Source organism: Equus asinus, chromosome 14, assembly GCF_041296235.1.
Source record: "Equus asinus isolate D_3611 breed Donkey chromosome 14, EquAss-T2T_v2, whole genome shotgun sequence".
In the NCBI taxonomy this organism is placed as follows: Eukaryota; Metazoa; Chordata; class Mammalia; order Perissodactyla; family Equidae; genus Equus; species Equus asinus.
The window spans coordinates 49,756,200-49,776,231 of record NC_091803.1 but is presented as its reverse complement, the minus strand read 5'-3'; the positions used below and the strand labels follow the sequence as shown (position 1 = coordinate 49,776,231).

At 58.4% G+C, this 20,032-nt stretch overlaps 1 protein-coding gene across 10 annotated transcripts in view; it reads right to left on the bottom strand.

Annotated features, from left to right (window-relative positions):
* Nucleotides 1-20,032, bottom strand: part of NPRL3 (NPR3 like, GATOR1 complex subunit) — a 38,034-nt gene that overhangs the window by 1,486 nt on the left and 16,516 nt on the right. For all 10 annotated transcript variants that reach the window (XM_014848828.3, XM_070485361.1, XM_014848827.3 and 7 more), the window contains 8 exons: nucleotides 17,510-17,663; nucleotides 15,815-15,896; nucleotides 8,300-8,437; nucleotides 7,333-7,489; nucleotides 4,143-4,249; nucleotides 3,544-3,673; nucleotides 1,399-1,588; nucleotides 584-776 (listed from right to left, as the gene is read on the bottom strand). In XM_014848828.3, the coding sequence (XP_014704314.3) occupies nucleotides 584-776; nucleotides 1,399-1,588; nucleotides 3,544-3,673; nucleotides 4,143-4,249; nucleotides 7,333-7,489; nucleotides 8,300-8,437; nucleotides 15,815-15,896; nucleotides 17,510-17,663 (1,151 nt within the window). The remainder of the gene's footprint in view (nucleotides 1-583; nucleotides 777-1,398; nucleotides 1,589-3,543; nucleotides 3,674-4,142; nucleotides 4,250-7,332; nucleotides 7,490-8,299; nucleotides 8,438-15,814; nucleotides 15,897-17,509; nucleotides 17,664-20,032) is intronic.

Sequence of the window (20,032 nt, the reverse complement as noted above, 5' to 3'; positions counted from 1 at the left end):
CAAGAGCCGCCTAGCATGTGGCTCTTAACTGGGGGCTTCATCCCTGGCAACCTGAACTCTTGGAAAACTCGACACCTACAGGGCCCCCCAGTCAGGAGTGGATGTGACAAAGTCTGTGTCGCCTATGATGTGGGGATCCTGAACCACCTCACCCCAGGCTAAGAGCCCGGGAACAAATTCTGTCAAGCCCATGAGGATGAAAACTTGCTGTCCCTTCCCGAGAAGGGACAAGAAACACCCAGGAAGCGCTGAGGAGGCCACACTCCCCACACCCAGCATGCATGGGCCCCGCACTCCCCACACCCAGCACGCATGGGCCCCGCACTCCCCACACCCAGCACGCATGGGCCCTGCACTCCCCACACCCAGCACGCATGGGCCGCGCCCCCCACACCCAGCACACATGGGCCCCATGCCGCCCACGCCCAGCACGCGCCCCCACGCCCGGCAGCGTGGCCTGTGGAGACACCTAAGCACTTGAGATGCCACCTCGACGAGGGACTCTGTGGTCATCAATGGATCTAAGTGGGGCTGTGCTGAGTCCCTCACCCCACCTTCTGTCCTGCCCTGGAACTGGCCCCACCTGGCAAACGTGCGGAGGTCCTCCGGGTTCTGGGCCGCAGGCACACTGAGGATGGCTGCCCGCTCGTGCTCCGACAGGCTGGCCAGCAGGCTCTCCGTCATCCTCCTGTTCAGCGGTGAATCCCCACTGGGGAGAAGCTCTGCACTGGAGTTGTCCATGCTGGGGCTAGTGAGGGTCATGTCATCACTGCTGGCTGTGGGGGGGCATGGGTCACGGAGCAGCCGGCCCCCCGGGCATCCTACTGCGCACCCCCCCCCAACCAGTGCAGACAAGGGAGAGCCCTGGGCAGGCTGGGTCCTGGCAATGAGCCTGAAGCCCAAGGCCCAGCCTCAGCCTGGGGGATCGCCACCCCAAAGCCTTCTGGGCTCTCGTCTTCCCAGCCCCAGGGACCAGAAGCCTGGCAACAGGCTGCAGCCTTTGGGGGCACGCTGTGGCCACCACGGCTCTTTCAAGAAGTGATTGTGACAGTCACTGTTTCCTCACAGGCCCTGGGACAGACATTTCAACTCCTCTGACCCCAGGTGGGGCGACGTGGCAGGCTGGGGCAGGCTGCTCCTCAGAGCCACAGAAGCGCAAGGAGGCAGGGGAGGGGACTCCAGTCCTCCTGCAAGGGAAAGCTGCTCAGCAGGGGACGGTGGCTGTCTGCTCGAGAACCCAGCTGCCTGTAAGGGATGGGTGTGCGCACGCGTGTGGCCATGTGAGGGGGCCTTGGCCACTCCCAGCAGGGCCCTCATTGGGCCTCCCGGCCACCACTCCAAAGTGCTCCCCATGCTCCTCCCCCCACCAGAGAGACGCCCTGGGCAGGGGGCTCCTACTTGGGGAGCCAAAGCTGAGGGCGTTGGGTGTGCTGAGGCTGCGGCCGCCAACCCTGGTGGTGAAGGGGACGTCGTCCTCGCGAGGGCGGGGCTCGTCCTCGCCGGGTGAGGCCATCAGGCAGACATAGGTGTGCAGCTGGACGAGGAGCCGGCGCTGCAGCATCCACACCACCATCTGGATGAGCTGGGTCTGTGGGACGGGCGGCGTGAGGCCCAGGGTAGGGGAGGCGGGTCCCCACCACACCCTGTCCCCTCCCTGAGGACTGGGGAGCCATGGCCAAAGACACAGCCCCACAGCCACCTGCAGGTCAGGGGACCATGAGCTCCAGCTCCCAGGGGCTGGCAGCTCTGCAAGCCCACCCCCCAGGGAAGGCAGCGGGGCCAGGACACCAGAGCCATGCGCGCACTGCTCCCACCACACACCTGGGCTGCCCACGCGTCTGCCTTCTTGCCCAGATGAGGAGTAGGACCTGTGACATGGAGGCCCCTGTGCCCTCCGGCTCTGAGACGCCCCTGCTCTGCCACGTCTCCCCTGCCCACTAGGCCCTGCCACTCAGGCCCCACCACCACACACAGCTGGGCCCACGGGGAGCCCCTCCCTGTGGCCTGGACACTGTTCAGAAAGAGGTTGTGGGCAGCTGACCAGGGAGCAGAAAGTCCTCTCCTTGGGTCACCCTGAAAGCACGCCCCGGGACAGGGCCCCTGTAAGGGGTGCAGCCCCTGGGCATGAGTCACCCGTGGCCCCTGGGCTGTCCCCTGACCAGGCACAGTGAGGAGCCCTGTGCGGGAGGCACTCGAGCACTGGGAGGCAGGAGGGCGCACGCAGATGGCATCCACATGCACAGACACACCTGCCTTTTGTCCCTAGGGTCCCTCCTGGGAGGGGCTGGCTGACCAGACATGGAATAGGGGTGCACCGTGGGCGTGCATGACCTGGTCAAACCTAATTAAACTAAGGAATAAAAGAAGCTGCATAAGCACTGACAGCACATCCTGAGCCTGAAGCAGGACGTGTGAGGGGCCTGCGGCCTCGCCCTGGGACTGTGGAGCCGAACTCGGCTCCCTCTGGCCCCTTGACAGGCATGGCCTGGAAAATCCACCCGCTGTCCAGACCATTGGGAAGTTTCTGCTGGGCAGGGGGGCGCAGATGCAAAGTGTGTCTTTCATTGAGCTGGCACAACCTGGCACAGTTCCTGGAGACCGAAGGCTCCATGAAAGACGGCATTGAGAGCTCTGTCATGCTCAGCATCTAAATGAACTGAGGAAGCAGGGTCTCCTCATTCACAATTTGAGAAGGGAAAGGGCTCACTTCTCAGGCCGGTTTTGCCTAACAGATCTGGCACCTATTAAAGCAAACCTTTTACTTCTGAAGACAAAGGCTTGAGAATGCCAGCCCTTCTCCGACACCTGTCCCAGCTGGCCCGCCTGGGCCCCTGCCCAGAGCCCACGTGTGCCGGGAGGGGGGCAAAGCCGCCTTCTCGTATCCAGGCCGGACGCGACCCTCCACAGGCACAGAAGTCACCAGTTCGCTGCACACACCACACCTCCCTGGAGGTCCCCGCCACACCCAGCACCCCCGCCTGCCCCTTGTCCTGCCCCAGGCCCACTGGGCAGGGCCTGTCCCAGACTTGCCCTCTCCAGGCCCTATGGATGCGGAGATTCTGGGGCCAGCGGGCCCAGAACCCACACACAGATGCTGTGGCCACCGGGACTGGGCAGGGAAGGGAGCGTGATGGCTGGGCCCAGGCTTAGGAAAACCAAGCTGCCTCTGCAGCCTCCAGCTGTGGGATCCCAGGCCCAGAAGGGGGTTCTATCCTCCCAGGAAAGGTCAGCATTCTCCTGCCAGCTCGGCCTCTTAGCTTGGCTCTAACCCGGGCAACTGCCCACCACAACCAGGGTGGGCTCCACGGGGCATGGTGGGTGGGAGGGACTTGGGACTGCCTGAGTGCTGGGTCGCTGGCCAAGCGTCTGCAGGTGGCTTGGCCAGGGAGCCGGCTTTTGGTCACCCTGGCAGGGCACGCACCACCTACACAGCAAGCCCCCTGCCCCCAACCAGGCCAAGGGTGCGGCAGTATGGAGGGCCCTTGGATCGGGGACTGGTGCCAGGTGGGTGGTTCCTGGGCTCGCCGAGTTCCTGCGACTCACCTCCTGCACAGGGGGGGCAAGGGGGTTCCTAAATTCTGATAAGGAGACAGGCAAGGAGAACTTGGCAAGGACGGATGGCAGGTCATGAGACGGGAACTGGCGGGAGAACTGCTCAGCCAGTGGGGAGTACCTGGGGACAAGGAGGAGAGCATTTCCCTCAGCTCCACGGCCCCCATCACGGCAGCAGGGAGCGCAGCACAGGGTGGGGGGGCGGGGCGGTGCCAGGACAGGGCAGTGAGCAGGGCCCAGGTGCTCTCCCTCAAGGGGCGGGAATAGCCAGGGGCTCAGGCCATCCCTAGCCCCTCTGAGCCCCGAGCAGAGCCAAGGTCCCCAGCCTCCCACCAGGTACCCTGTCAGAGCCCAGGGTCCGGCAGATAAGCACAGATGCAGCCCTTCCTGGAGGCAGCGGGTGCGGAGGAGCACAGGCTGGAGGGCCACGCAGGGCTGGGCCAGACCAGAGCTGAACCCTGGGCATGGCAGACGCCAGGCGTCAGTCGGAGCAAGGGCCTGGCTGACCCAGGAGCACCACCTGGAAGGCCCTGCTGGCCACCCCCCGTCCCACTCAGTGGCCCAGGGATCCTGCAGCCAGAGGTACTCACAGACACACGCTGGCATTGGGAGAAAGCATGTAGACATTGTTCTCACACAGCGGGTAGATGATGATGGCCTTGCCCCAGTACACCAGGTGAGCCGCAAGCTGGAAAACCTGTGGGCAGAGGGCGCTTGGAGGACACTGCTGGGAGGCCAACCCACTAGGGCTGCCTTCCTGACTCTGCAACCTCCACCAGGGCACTGGGCACAGGCCAGCGCAGCACAGCGTTTTCTGTGCTCAGAGCAACAAGCCTTTTTGTCACTGGTCCCTGTGTGGTTTGGGACTGTCTCCCATTTAGGGCCCTGTGCTGTCCTTGGCAGTGAGGAAAGGTCCCACAAGCACAGAGGCATTTGGGGCACCCAGGATCACAGGGGCAGCTCGGCTGAGCAAGGGGCTTACCTGGACATCCTGGCAGAGACCAGCCCCTCCCCTCACCGAGAGCCCATGGGGATGGGTTTCCATGCGACAGTGGATATGGGGTCGCTGAACCTGCCCCCACCCCACATGCTCGTCCCTGTGTACCCCAGCATCCCTGCAGAACATCCCAGCACCCTGCTCTCCTGGGCTCAGACATCAAGGTGGGCCACAGACAGACCAGGACGCCAGGAACCCCTTCGAGCCTCATGAGGGGAGGCCAGGTCTCAGGACCCGGCCCTGTGGGTACACTCAGGGACAGGCACCGGGCGTTTCTCACTGGGCATCACCCTAGGTGGGCCTGCTGCCCCCCCACCATCGCTGCACGCCCCCAAGGGGTGAACCTTCCACAGGCACGCAACACCTGTGCACCGCCACGGGCCCCCCACCTCATCTCGGCAGGCGGGACCCCCAATGGCACCAACCTGACCACAGCGGAGACCACAGTTCCATCACTGACCCTCTTCTCTCATCCCAAGTCCCATGGACGTTCGCTCTAAAGCAAGGCCATGCCCACTTTCCCCATCCCCACCACCCCCTCACCCAGGGGTCTCCACTCCCACCTTTCCCTGTGGCCAGAGCACCATTCTGGGGGCCGGAAGTCTGAACTCAGGATCGCGGGGCTGGAGTCCAGCCTCAGCAAGCCGCTCTCCCCAGAGACAAGGGGAGAATCTGCTCTTGGCCTCCTCCAGCTGCGGCTCCGTGTGTGGCCACATCACGGCAATCCTGCCTCCACCATCACATCCCACCTCCCCTTCTGCACTCCAGTCTCCCTCGGCCTCCCTGTGGAGGGCCCCTGTGACGACTCTGGGCCCACCCAGATCATCCAGGATCACCGCCCATCTCAGGGTCCTTAATCACATCTGCAAAGTCCCACAGAGGGTCACGTTCACAGGTCCTGGGGATTAGGATGTGGAGGTCTGTGGGGCCACTGTTTAGCCAATCACAAGCATCGTGATCCTAATTTTGTTATTCAAAGATAATGTGTCAATATATACTTGGAAGAAATCTGGAGAAATCTACAGTTGTCACCTCTGGGATGTGGAATTGTGAGGATTTTCTCTTTTTGTGTCTATAATGTGTATGAAATTTGAATTTTTATAAAAAAGAACATATTAATTTCATTGTGACAAAAAGCCCACAATACTTCTAGATTCTCTTTGCCTGGGATGGAACATGAGTGACTTTAAATCATCTGGTGACATTCACACCTGAGGCTGACACTCCCTCCCCAGTGGGGCCTCTGTGCTTGAGGCTCCAGCTGGGCTCCAGCCTCCGTTCCCCACAGGACCCCCACTGGGCCATCTACCGCAGGAAACAGAGTCTCAGAGGTCAGTGAGGGCCACCAGGGCTGGGCCCCAGGGGGCTTCCGCACAACCACACCAGCAGCAAACCCTGATCTGCACCGGGTTCAGTGGGGAGGGGTACGGAAGGAAACGGTAACAGTGTCCCCATAGCAAGGCTGGGGCAGGGAAGCCAAGGGGACATCATCAAAGCTTTATCTTTGTTGCAGGAGAATGACAGCAAGCTGAGGCACAGCATCCAGAGTCTCCATGTCGGGCAGGCTCAGTGGACAGTGAGGGGCCAGCCCCTTTCAAAGCCTGAAATGGGGCTGCAGACACTAAGGGTATCCACCAGAACACGGACTCTGCACACAGGACGGCCAGCACGTTTAAGGTTCTGTGTCTTGTGGACGCGATGAAGGCGAGCAAGATGTGGTCCTCACTGGGTCCCGTCCAAATGAAACACCACGGCAGAATCCGAAAAACACTTTCACCAGGGGCAGATAAAGGTCATGAGGTATAGACGAGGGAAGGACTTATTCTGGATGACAGAATCCAAAAAGGCTAATTGGGGAAAGGGGCCCAAGAGTGAGGCCTTGCTGGACAAGCTCCCCGGATGTGCCTCGCAGAGCCAGCAGGCCTGCCTCATGCCTGAGCCCTCTGCCGGAGCCGGGCCTGAGAAGGCTGCTGCCCGGTGGCCTTTGCAGGAACTGCAGGTCCCTGGGCCAGGCCCTGCTGCCCCCTGGTGGCCAGTGCCACCAGACCCTGGGTGTCACCGTCAGGCTGTCACTCGGAAGGTGCCCGTGGCCTCCAACTTCTCCCTGGGCTTTTCCTCGCCCCCTGCCCCCCACCCCAGGCTCCAACCAGATCCACGGCCAGGGCTGAGGGGCCCTCTGTCGGATCAGAAAGGGCAGCCCACAGGCACGTGGCTTGGCAGGGGGGTGGGACATTGCACAGAACACAGGCCTGCACATGCACAAACTCACTCCCCCCAATGCAGGGGGGTGGTCAAGGCCACCAGGTTAGTCCTGGCTCTGCACGTGGTCAGGCCTGCCTCTGAGCTTCCTGCCCTCACTGCCCACATGAGCCGAGTGGGGAGGAAGTGCTGCTGCCTCACGGGGTACCACCCTGGATGCCCTGCTTCAGCCCTTCAAGCCCCCAGCCCTGGCATCCCGTCCTCCAGAGGCCTGTCCCCAGCACTAGCACGGCCTCACTCCTCTCTGCTGCAGCCTCACCAGCTCTCGACGTGGACACAGTCCCGTGGCTAGTGCACAAAGCCAGCCCCGAACCCAGGTCTGATGCACATTCTAGGACCTCAACCCAACCCCGGAAGCATCTGTGACCACGGCAGGCTGCGCAGCAGCTCTCAGCACCCAGGCGGCCTGCCTTCCTGATGCCCCGGCACCTCCGCCTTCACCCAAGGTCGCCTGCTTGGACGTGCCCAGCCCCTCCCACCTGCCCATGCTTCTGGTCCATCTCCCCCGGCCCCCAAGGCAATACCTGCAGCAAGGCCAGGTCTGCGTCCTGGGCCAGCTGCTGCAGGTTCTTCACGGCAGACGTGGTCTTGATCACACGCACCAGGGCCGGGGAGCAGTCGAGCGGGAGCTCGCCCAGTAGGGACTTCTCATCACTGAGCAGCAGCAGGGCATGGTAAGGGCTGCAGAGCAGAGTCACAGGTCAGCGGACACGCGAGCCGCAGGCCCCTGCACTAGGTGTGCACCTGGGACACAAAGGTGTGCAGAGCCCACAGGCACCGAACCTCAGAGAGAAGAGGCCGTGAGAGAGCGTGTCCAGGGGCCTTTAAAAATCTGCAAGGATTACTGTCACCCTCAGAAAAAAACAAAACTGAGGAAGGCCCAACCACTTGACTCCACCACCCACCTCTGGGATTGCCCAGCACACGTTTGTTGATCGAACAAGTGAATGAATCTTTCCCAAGGAAAGTCTCAAATATGAGGAAAAGCAAAATCCCCAGGGCAGACTACCACTAGAGCTACATGGAAACACGCTCAGCAAGGAAGCCCAGGAGAAGAGACACGGACTCCCTGCACGGACTGGGCGGGGGACGGAGGACCAGGCAAGGACTTTGCTTTCGTCATCTCCAAATTAATGTGCCAGGAATTCCTTTTTTAGTTAGAAACTATTTAAGGAAACAGGGAACTTGATGGGCAGGGGGAGGGGATTGGGGCAGAAAATCAGTTAAATTAAGAACCTGAGCTCCCAGGAGTTCTGACTCAGGCCCGAGGTGAGGCCCGCAGCTCGGAGTCCCACCCCTCAGGCAGTGCCCAGAGGCCCAGGGAAAACCTGCCCAAAACCAGACACAGAAACGTGTTTTACTTCTATAGATGGGAGAGCCCTAGCCACCATTTCTGTGGCAAGAAAAGCAAAAGAGAATCTTTGGAGCCCAGTAGCTGGTGACACCTCAGGCAGAAGTTGCAGGGAAGGCCCGCAGGGCAGGGCCACTCACCGGATGGCCTTCAGGCTGCGCTCGATGGCCTCGGGGGGGATGAGGCTGGCGGCGGCGTAGTGGATCTTGTGCGGCAGGCAGAAGCTCACCTCCAGCCAGCTGTTGATGTGCAGCCGCACCACGCCCGACGAGCACAGGCTGCGGGGAGCGGGCACCATCACTGTGGCACCACGGCCACTCTCACAGCAGCTCCCGACCACGCGGACCCCTAAAGCCCGCAGGGTGCCCCTTCCCAGCACGCCTCCTGCTGCTCAAAGGGCAAGAGCGTCCCTCCAGAAGAAAGGCGTCAGGGACACACTCTAAAGTCTATTTCCGGCTGGCCCTGGAACCCGTAGTCCAGCCAGACAGTCTCTGTCCTGGAGGCTCCGTGCCCCAGGGCTGTGACAAGGCCTCCTCCGCGCAGGGGTGAGAGCAGGCCCCCTGCACCCCCAACACAGCTCATCACAGGGGCAGCCAGGCAGGGCTGTCTCCAAAACGGAGAGGTGGGCAGGAGAGCAAGGGCCAGAGCACCAAGGCCCCCAGAACGTCCTGCTGGGGAGGAGCACACGGCACCTGCCTCCCTGCAGATGCTGACAGCATCCTGGGGCACCATGGCGACCACCCACACCAGCCACAGAGGCAAGCTTCTTGAGCCGGGAACTCGGTGCCTTCAGGCCCAAACCCTGTCCTTGACCTCTGGCTTCTCTCATGGCCCACTTCAAACCATCAGCAAACCCTGTCCACTCCACCTGCAGCCCACAAAGTCCAGGCTTCCTCAGCACCGGCTCCCTCCACCTACCCTCCCCACTCAGACCCCCACGGCTCCCACCTCGGCAGTCCCAACCAAGACCCCAAAACGCCAGGAGTCCCGTGCCACCTGCCCATGTTCCTCTGACCTTGTTTCCTACCCCAGGTGGGTCCAGCCGTACTGGCTGCCCTGCTGTTCTCAGGGCCTTTGTAACTGCCCTCGGCCACAAGCTCTCCCTCCAAGTGCCCCAGGGCCCCTTCCATCCTCCAGGTCTCAACTTAAGCCCCAGCTTCTCAGTGAGGTGAACCCTGACCCCGGTCGGGGCACCACAGGCCACCCGACTGCTCAGTACCCATGTGTGTCTTGAGCGCTTGCCCGCAGGACGCCCCTGCTTGTCTGTTGGCTCACACTGTTTCCCGACCAGAACTCACCATAAGGAGATGGGGTCCCATGTTTCACTCATGGCCACTGCATGGTTGGTAAAGGGTGGGGTGCTTGAGGGGCACTGAGACGCACGCCCTGACTGGAGGGAGGAAAGGGGCCCAGGAACGTGCCGCCGCTTGGGTGGCCTCTCTCAGGAAGCCCTGCCTGGAGAGCGGCTCCTGGCGGCTCCATGGCAGGCATGTGGCCCCACGCACCCTGCACTGGGGGACCACACCCCAAGGGGCTGCTTCTAGCCGGGGCTTCTGCACATTGCTGAAGGAGAAGCCAGCTGCACAAGCTGCCGACAGCAGCTGGTGTCTCACAGGAGGAGCAGCAACTGCTCCAGCTGAGCCCCCGGGGCTGGTCGTCCCTGTGCCCTGGGCGGGTGGGCCAGACGGATCCCGCTGTCCAGGCCTGGCCTGCCTGACCCAGATCGGCCCAGCACTGTTCTTCCCATCACATTCCAACCCCGCTCTGCCATTCCCAGATGGCCAGAAGGCCAAGATGCCCACATCCGGCCAAGTGTGGGGCAGACAGGGCGGGCCACTCAAGGCTGGGCGGGAGCTGCCGCCTGCACAGGTCTCAGACATCCCTCGGGGGCAACAATGCACAATGCTGGGGGGCGCCAATGGCCCCAGCTCCCCACACCCACAGCCTGTCCTTACAGCCCCTCCCCTGAAGCCTCAAGCAGCAGACCAACACCACCAAGCTTCTCCCCACAGGTCCAGCAGAGGGCCAGCAGACTCTGTGGTTAGCAGTTTCAAACACAGAAGTCAGTTGTTATTCTCCCCAGCAGGGACTGGGCAGCGGGGCGAGTAGACAGTGGAAAGAGCACAGAACACATCTGTGACCTCGAGGACCCCCAGGACTCCCACCACCACCACCATCGCTCACGGCAAACTGCCCATGGCGCCCACACGCCCACTGCCTGCACCACCTCAAGAGCAGCGAGAAACCCAGGCCGCTCTCCCAGGGCCTCAGGGCCACGGCGGGGTCCCCAGGAGGGCCGGTCAGCGCGCCCCCGGCTGCAGGGGGCGCCACAGGCTGTGGCTGAGTCTGGAAGGCGAAGGTTTGGTTGCTGCAGATGCCATGGTCCCTCAGAGTGATATCCGTGAGCGGGTTTGATGAGTGTCACGACTTGGGGAAGGGACCCCAGGTCCTTCCCCAAGGTCCCAGAGGGACACACCACTCCTGGCTCCTTCCAGAACTGAGTGCTAAGCAAGAATATCTGAGCAGACTTCTCAGAGCCCCATCCTCCTTGGCTGAGGGTCTCTGCAGGCGGACAACTCACGTCAAACCCTGGGAAACAGCCCAGCCTCTTCAGAAATCAAAGGCCACACACAAGAGATCCGCCCAGGAGACCCAGGTGCGTCGCTCCACTTGACTGAGCAGCATCTATGCTCTCAGCATCCACAGACAAAAGGGAAGAGGACAGCAAGGAGACCCTCAGGCTGCAGGGAGAGTGAAGTGACGAAGCTGGCAGGCCAGCTCCTCCTGTTCCACTTTACGCCTGGTCAGGGAAGCTGGTCCACTGAAAATAAAGATCTTTCTGTTCCTGAGCTGTCCTCTTTAGGCTTGGACTCAAAGGAGCCGTTGGAACACCCAGAACCAGAGTCAAATGCACTGAGAATCCCACTATTTCAAATGCAGCTGCTCTTGCTCCCCTGAGCCCAGCGATGCCAAGCCCAACATGGGCGAGGCCCCAGCACTGGTTCAGGCTCTTGGGGTGCAACTGAGGGGTCTGCACTTGAGGGGCTCCCACTCGGCAGTGTCGGGAAAGACACAGGTAATTGTAAACACACTGTATGGGACATCAGAAGGCAGAGAGAGCTGTGTGAGAGGGGACAAGTGGAGGAGGGTGAGAGGTGTGTGTGGCCCTCGTGGGTATGAGGGAAGCGAGAGGGGAGCATCTGCACCATGTCAGCTGTCCCGGAGCCCTGGCCACACAGTCTGGTGCACACACGACCTGGGGTCCCCTTCTCTGCAGGGAGACGGGCCCACGCAGGCGCCCAGGTTTCCATGTGGCTCTTACTCCACTCTTCAGGCGTCTGCTCACCTGCCGGCACCTTCCTCCCTTGGCGCGCTCCGCACTAGGGTTGGTGCCTCTTTACAGACCCCAGCTCCACACTGCGGAGACGAGTGCCGCCTCCAGCAGCGCCCCCTGCAGACCAGCTGTGAACCCCGGAGAATCCCTGGAGCACCACGGAACAAGTCCGGAGGGAGGATGGCTGCGCTGGGAATGCGCCTGCCGGCCTTGAGCTCCCGGGGAAGCCCTGTGACCCCTACAGCAGGAGGTGAGCTGGAGCCACACTGAAGTCCGTCAGGAGGAGGAAGAGAAAGGGCTGTCCCTGTTTTAAAGTGCAGTTTTAAGACAAGACTCTAGCGAGTGGGGGATTGGGCCCTAAAAGGTCCCTGCTAAGCTTGTATTTCTGTCTGCAGGGCAGTTAATGGTTTGATTGGAAACACTACGCCCATGTGAGGCTTACCCAGCCCCTCACACGGCTCCGGGCCAGACGGGAGAGCCCAGCCCTGTCTGCAACGTGAGATAGATGCTCCTGCCAGAGCCCTGAGGCCTGAGCGATGACGGGGCATAAGGCACCACGCCGGCCTCTGAACACGCTCTTATCTTCCACATCCCAGGTGGAAGTGTGGACCAGCTCACTCCAGCACCCCCACATCTCAGGACCCGCGAAAATGTCAGCTCCTAACCTTCAGCTAGTAACTGAAACATGCCCCTCTGTCTCCTTCTGTCACCCTTCTTCCTGTCCTAGGCCAGACCTGAGAAGCCAGCCCTCCACCCTCTGTTCCACACAGCCAGGCTTCCTCCTACACGCAGTGGAACACTGCACACGACCCAGGAGGTCTGGGTAGGCTCCAAAAAGCCCACCTTGAAATAGCAAACAAACATTTATACACAGGTGCATTTTATAGAAATAGGGACTAAAACTTTCAGCACATTTGTAGAGGTGTCTGCGGACCATCTCTGCTCTGGAGAGGCCACAGCGTGAGGCCACGAGGAGCAGAAGCAGAGTCCCTGACACTCAACCCACCCGCCAGCCAGGCCCTGGGCAGCCTCCCCGAGCTCTGAGCTGCCCAGGGCCCACCACAGGCTGTTAATTCCGAGAGCTGCTCAACAAACTTCTTCAAACCCTTTGGAGTCCGCATCGATGCGACCCCTGCTTACTCCTCCCTTCAACCACTAGTGGACAAGCATGCTGCTCCACACGCCAAGCACAGGGCTGTGTTACAGAAAGTGCAGGGCTGGCCCTGACCTCACCCTGACAGTCACAAGACGAGAGGAACACCGTCCCTCAGGTCACCAGGCTCCAGAGGAAGACATGAGCACTGGAACAGTCAGTGGCCTCCTGGAGGAGTCACCCTGCCAGCCTATATTCACTCAGGTCCCGGGGCACAGGCCACCAGGCCACTCAGCCACACCATAAACCTGGATTTTAATTAAAGCAGCACATCTAGAACAATCCATCTGGAAAGTCCCACCCCAATCTCCAGCCGCGTTGAGTCTCACAGCTTGCAGCTGTCATTCCTGCTCTGAGAAAACCTCTCCCAGGATCTGTCAGAAAGTCGCCACCAGGACAAAGGGGCTCTGTGCTCCCTGCTGCCTGATCAGTAATGCAAACACAGTCCCCCTTCATGGCTCCGAGGTGTAGGAGCAGCAGGAGGATGGGCCAGGCCAGGCCCTCAAGGCGAACACAGATCTGAAGGACAAGGAAAAAGGGGAGGCCGGGGGGCTCCTGGGCAGCCACAGAGCTGCTGCTGCTGCCAGGCCGGGACAGGGTACAGGGAGGACAGCATTGCTGCGGGCTTCTCTGGGGCAGGCCCCAGGCCCAGGGCTGGTCGGGGTAGGGTCTGGGAGCAGGAAGGCTGGGGTGGGGGCTCACCTGGAGGAAGGTGATCCTGAGCACCAACATCGGGTGCTGGACTAGAATGCCGGGGCTGGAGAAAGGAAGCTAAGTGCTCAAAAGTTGACCCGAGAGCTGCTTTTGTCCTTCTCCTTTAGACTCATGCCCACTAGCAGGCACTGGGCAGACACAGGCTCTGAGCTGCCGCAGGCCCAGAGGATCCTGCAGTAAGGAGTCAGCTATGCGAGATCTCAGTCCCTCCAACCTCCCAGCACAACTCAAACATGATAAATCGCAGTCCATCTTCCCTTAGAAATGCAAAGTCTGCCTCTGGTCTGCTTTTTATTTTAACTCCAGGTCAGCCTGAATTTCACTTATAGTCTAATCCTAGCTGAGGTGTGCAAATTCCCACTCAGAATAAAGCGAAGGTTTCCAAGGACGGGGTTTCTGATACCAGCCAACTCAAGACAGGGCAGCAATTCTCTTACTGCAGAGAAAACTTCAACGTGATCGTGAGGGATAAAAAGACAGGGTCGGACTATAAGACCAGAAATCCTGTTCTGGGCCAAGATGAAGGCTGCATCAAGGAGCTCCCCAAGCAGGAGGGACCAGGATCCAAACCAATCCCTGGACAAGGGCTGTTCCAGGATCTGATGCTCTCTGACACCCAGAGGCCCCAGTGGTCACCAAAATAAAGACAAAGGGAACAACAGCTGCAATGTGTGCCGGAAAGGATGACTCCCCCCACAGGAAGGCACCTGCACCTCCTGAAAGAAAAACGAGCAAGGGATCTGAGCAGAGAGCGCACAGAAAAGGGAACAGGCATGGTTCAAGCGTGAAGACATGCACCGCTGCATTCAGATGAGATGCCATTCTCCACCCATCAGACTGGCTAAAATCCACACGCTCACCAAGACCCTGTGTGGGCAAAGCTGGAGGAAGAGCCATCTCACGTGCTGCTGGCAGGAGGCACACACCCCACAGGAGATGCATCAAAAGTACACACGCATTTTGCCTGTTCAGCTGGCAAGTCCACTTTCAGGAATTTATGTTATGGGTATATGGGCGCACAGGCAAAATAACTGGTGCATATGGTCAACTCACATGTCACAGCAGCAAAAAAGTCCTTATTTACCAACACGGACAGGAATCTAGGCTATGCTGTCAGACCGAGAAGGCAGAGGGCAAACAGGCACGCAGGCTCCCACTGCATAAGGGGAGAAAGCAGGCTGCGCCCGAACCCTCCACGAGGGATGACACTCGACCCGTGGCCGCCTGCTGAGATGCAGCTGGCCACCAGGATGGAACTTGATGGGGTGCAGTAGGGAAAAACTTAACACCCTGATTTTCAGACTCGATGCATGTGTGACCTTTTCAGAAGCTTAAGTTAAAAGAAAAAAAGAAAACCCAAAATTTCCAAAATGTTCATAGTGATGACCACTGGGTGTGGGATTATAGATGACTTTCATTTTCTTTATACTTTCCTTTATTTCCTAAATGTCTATAATGAACAGGTATTGTTGGTGATATCAGAAGAAACATATTAACATTAAAAAAAAGAAAGAATCCTGGATAAGCCACCATCTCAGGCTTGGACGTGGTGTCGCCAGCCACAGCTCTTAGATGACTCCAGTGGGGACACAGAGTCCACCAGAAGGGAGTGAAGCCCTGGGAGGGCAGGAGGGCGCCTGAGCTGCAAGGGAGGAGGTGGGAGAGTCCAAGAGGCAGGGAGGGAGGAGAAGGCAGAGAGAGGCCATGGGACAGGAAGCCCCCAAAGCAGCCTGCACCTGAGCGCCATCTGTCTAGCAACACACCTGGTGCTGCATGGTCCGCTCGGCTGTAAGTGATGGCCCCTCGGGAACCAACCAGCCCGGCTCAGGGCAGGAAAGGTGAAGCTGCCTCTAGGTGTTAGGCGCCCCTCACCCCCCACTGCCCAGCCTCCAGCCCCCGCTGCAGACCCAGGGCCAGGGAGTGGTGATCAGAGCCCACACGGACACCCTTTAAAAAGAAAAGACATTCTTTGCTTGTCCACATTTAAGCGAGTTGGTGCCAAGCCACCAATACAAGCAGAACAACTGCGAGGTTTCCACAGTGTCTCAGCATCCTCATACACTGTGTCCCCCAGAGCAGGGAGGAGGACGGCCAACTCCAGCTCCACCCTCTGGGCCTCAGTTTCCTCAAGGGTGACGTGGTGGCAGTGACAGCCAGCTAACGAAGGTGGACCTGGAACTTGGCACTGTGTTATGCTCACAAACGTCACCGTGCAATGAGCACTCAAAAGCACTTCCATGCTCGCACGTGCCACTGTGGTTCATTTTCTAAGAAAAATCTGGAGGTGACTGTCCCAGCTCGCCACTCAGCAATGGGGCTGGTCCTCCCCTGTCCTCTCTCACCCCATCTCAGAGGCACAACAGGAGAAAAGCACCCAGCGGGGGAGTCCTGTCTTGCTCAAGCAAGGAGGCCCACAAGGAGGCGGCACACAGAGCGCACCGCCCACCTCCTTACCTGTCGTACGCCTCCTTGAGGTCCCTGGCCAGCTTGCACTTGGGCAGGATGTGATGGAATGGGGACTGAGGGCCGCCATTTGCTATAAAAATCAAAACACAGAAGGATTTACAGCCTCCAAAACAAGGAAACTTACAGAAGCAAGAATGGAAAATACCTTTTAAAACAAGTTCAATTTAGAATTTTAAGAGGCCGGCCCGGTGGCGGAGTGGTTAAGTTTACTCACTCCACTTCAGCAGCCCAGGGTTCACAGGTTCGGATCCCAGGGGCGTGGACCTAACACCGCTCATCAAGCCACGTTGCGGCAGGGTCCCACATACAAGAGACGAAGAGTGGCACAGATATTAGCTCAGTGACAATCTTCCTCACAAAAAAATAAGAGAAAAAAATAATTTTAAGTAACTTTAGACCAAGAATCAGGATAGTCCCCATTGCTTTTGTTTTTTGATTTTTTGCGTGAGGGAGATTAGCCCTAAGCTAACATCTGTTGCCAATCCTCCTCTACTTTGTATGTGGGTCGCCGCTGCAGCATGGCCGCTGATGAGTGGTACAGGTTGGTGCCCAGGAACCAAACCCAGGCCGCCGAAGTGGAGCACACCAAACTTAACCACTAGGCCACAGGGCTGGGCCCCAGCTGCTTTTTATAAAATCTTTGCATCTAGTTGAATTAAAATTAGACTTAGGCCGATTTGTTCAATCACCTTATCCAGAACATCTGTACTTAAGACTTCACCACTGGAACTACCTGACCAGTCAGAGGGATCACAGAACAGACCGTTCCACTGGCCTCCCCTGAAGGCTTTGCTCAGAGCACCAGAGCCACCCTCCACCTCAGTGACCAGGTATTTCACGCCTTGTCCCACTCTTCCCTGACACATTTATGCTAATGCAATTTACTTTTATGATTGATTGAAAGTCTTTGATTAATTCTTTCTCATAAATGACTAACAAAAAATACATGTACTTAAATTTTTTTTTTTAATTTCTGGTGATAAAGTCACAGACTCCAAAGAGAATGTTTTAAAAAAACAAAACTTCTGGATTGTTATTAATTAGTACATAACTGGCCAAAACAGAAATATACTACACATTTTGACAGCTACCTGTCAAACATAAAAGGCAAATTTTTATTGAAAATGCACCTGAGTGAGAGAGTTCATGGATGGTGATCACTACTTTTACTTATTGCTGAAGTTAGACTGGGTTCACCTTCAATTTGTTCCCATTTTCCCTTTTGTCACGGAGGTACCGCCATGAGAAGATGGAGGTGGATGTCTGTGACAGGCAGGTGTCCCCCTGGGCTCTGAAAGGTTTATGGTATGCCAAAATCCCATGGTGATCTAGCAACACGAAGTATTTCTAGTAATTGTCAGCTGATAACTCAATTATGTCCTCTTTGAATTTAGCTGAAAGCAAATAACTGGGAGCCGTCCACGTTGCCAGCTCAGTGTCCCCACTGGCACCCCCACACGTCTTCCCACCCAGGGAAACACGTGCAGCGGGACCAGAGCAGGCGGTGGTGGCTGACCGGGAGAAGAGCCATCGTGCAGAGGTTTGTGGGGAGGAGGCTGCAGGCTGAGAACCAACGTCAGCACATCCGTCCAGGAAAGGGGTCTGCAACCGCGCCCCAGAGGAGGCTCCCTGGGCATCCAGGCCTGCTCCATCCTGGGACAGGAGCGATCCCCCAACACTCACCATCGGCCACAGCAGACACCTCGTCCTGCAGCGCCAGGATCAGCTTGGCCTCCCGCGTCAGGTACTGGCAGCGGCGCTCCTCGTGCTGCAGCACCGTGGCGATGCGGCGGGAGAGGTTGTGCAGACAGCTTATCACCGATGGGTCTGCGTTGGCCTGCGGGAGACACCGCATGCGGCTCAAAGGTAGGATCCGCGCCCAGGTGGCACACGTACAGCAAAGACTCAATCCTTTCAAAGAATCTTCCTCTGCTTTTTGCAAAAAGGGGGGCTGGCACCAGGCCCCTCTCCAGGTGCCAGCACTCTCCCCAGCTTCCTTTGTGCCCCCTAGCCTCTGTTCACAGAATCTTGGGGATGGCTGCCTGGAGGCAGCACACATGTGGCCCCGTGGGGTTTCCACGGTGGGTGGTGGGGGATGGTCACAGGCATCACAACTCGAGAAAGGCTCTCCTGCTGCAGGGCACCACGCCAGGGCTCTCCAGGAACCCACTGGGGCAACTGAGAACACAGATCCCGCCACCCACCTGCCGTGTGACCCTGGGACACAGGCTCCCGTGGGAGACAGGACGACGGGGCACCTCCCTCACCCATCAGTCAGACGTGTCAAGTACTCAGCACAGAGTCTGCCCAGAGCAAAGCCTGGAAGCATGTGTGGTCACCAGGGTACTGCTGACCATCAGTGGACACAATGGGGCTTGTGAGAACTCAGTCACACAGCCCATATTACCACAGGGACACACAGTATAATCAACAGAAGCACCAGGCCAACTGTTTGCTGAAGGCTTCATCCTCAACGCTAAGAAGCTCTTCCCAGCAGAGATGACCCAGAGAACAGAAGCCACCAGCAGGGTCCAGGCCACCCCTCCCCCAAGCTCCCCCAAGCTCCCCCATACCCTGACCTAACTCTGGAACCTATCAGGGGCCACAGTTGGGCCAGACAGGCACATCTGCCTTGGCCAAGGGCGGAGCAGGTGGCTGTGGGATCTGTGAAGATGCTCCAAGGGGCAGATAACGGGCCAACCATGACTCAGGGCTTCAGGAGGCCAACAGGGCAGCTGAGTCATTCCTTGGGGTGGAGGTGGGAGAAGCGAGAGGGAGGGCTGGTGCTGCTGATTAGAAGCGCTGGTTCTGCCGCCCCTCCTGCTTATCTGGCAGGCAGGGCCCTGCCCACATACTGTCCCCAGCTAGACTTCCAGGCCAAAGCCTGACCCCAGACTTTACACACCCTCATCACCTGGAGTTGGAGAGGTTTCCAAACTCCTAGCAGATCTCATGTTCACAAACAGAACTCACACCGGGCAGCACACCTGTGCTAGGGAGAGAATGAGCATTGCTCCCATGCCATGCCCACTGCTAGCAGTAGCCTTGCCCTCCACGCCAAGGGCACCCCCTCAACAGTGTCCCTACAAAGATTATGGAGCTGGGGGGTCTGTATGTACAACTGCTTCAAAACAAATACACTTTTAGAAGAATCTGTGTAAAAATACTCCCACCAGCGAAGCACAGGGAGGAGAGTGATCCTGAACATGTCAACAGTCCCTTGAAGAGAAGTAAGCAGGTCACACCTGAGAGCCCAACCCTACGCTGGAGGTGCCACTGGCTGGGCCACAGCAGTATCATGGTCAGATACCCAGAGCCCCTTTGTTCACATTCCCAGATGCGCACGGTAGAGCTCCCCAGGCGAGGCCCCACGGCCTGCACTGACCGGGTATGCCAGGGTTTCCTGTTTGGCTGCAGAGGCCGAGCAGCACTCAAGGCGCCTGCAGAGCCTGAGGCCGTGTGGCCACACTGGGAAAGCAACCACCTACGGCGTACTAGCTACACTCGCCCCATACATGATGTGGAGCAGCATGAAGTTTAGGGCATAGCCTATGAGACTTCATCCCCAAAACTCCTACCCAACTGCAATCAGACTTCAGAGGCAATGTTCAGTTCGTAGGAAATACCGGGACAGAGAGCCAGTCTGACTGTCCGCACAGTGAGATGAGTCCAAACCCTAAACGTTCCACGGGACAAAGGAGGGGAGAGTCCTGGACTGGCAGAGACCCAGAGACACAGCCACACACGCTTGTGCGGGCTAAGTTTTCATCCTGGTTCACATAGGCCAACTGGAAAAAATATTGCGGCAATTGGGGAAACTGTCAATGGACCAGGTACTAGTTGATACAACTTAAGGTGAATTTTGTCAGGTGTGAAAAGGGTGTCATGGTATAAAATAAACGTCCATGTTTTACAGAGAGGCCTTCCGAGGTGTGTGGGGCAAACAGACACAAGGTCTGGGACTCACCTTGAAATACCTGAACAGCAAGGTGGCCAGGGTGACGCCAGGGTGCAAAGGGGACAGCTGCAGGATCCCAGAGATGGGGGTACGAGGTTTATCAAACTACTGTCACCAGGTTGGGGTTTATTTAAAACTTTTCAAAGTAAAAAAGTATACGTTTTTATATCTGACAACTGAAAAGAAGAAAATAGCTCTTCCACTCTAAAATAGTCACTCTCTACGTTATTTAAAATCCCTCCCACTCC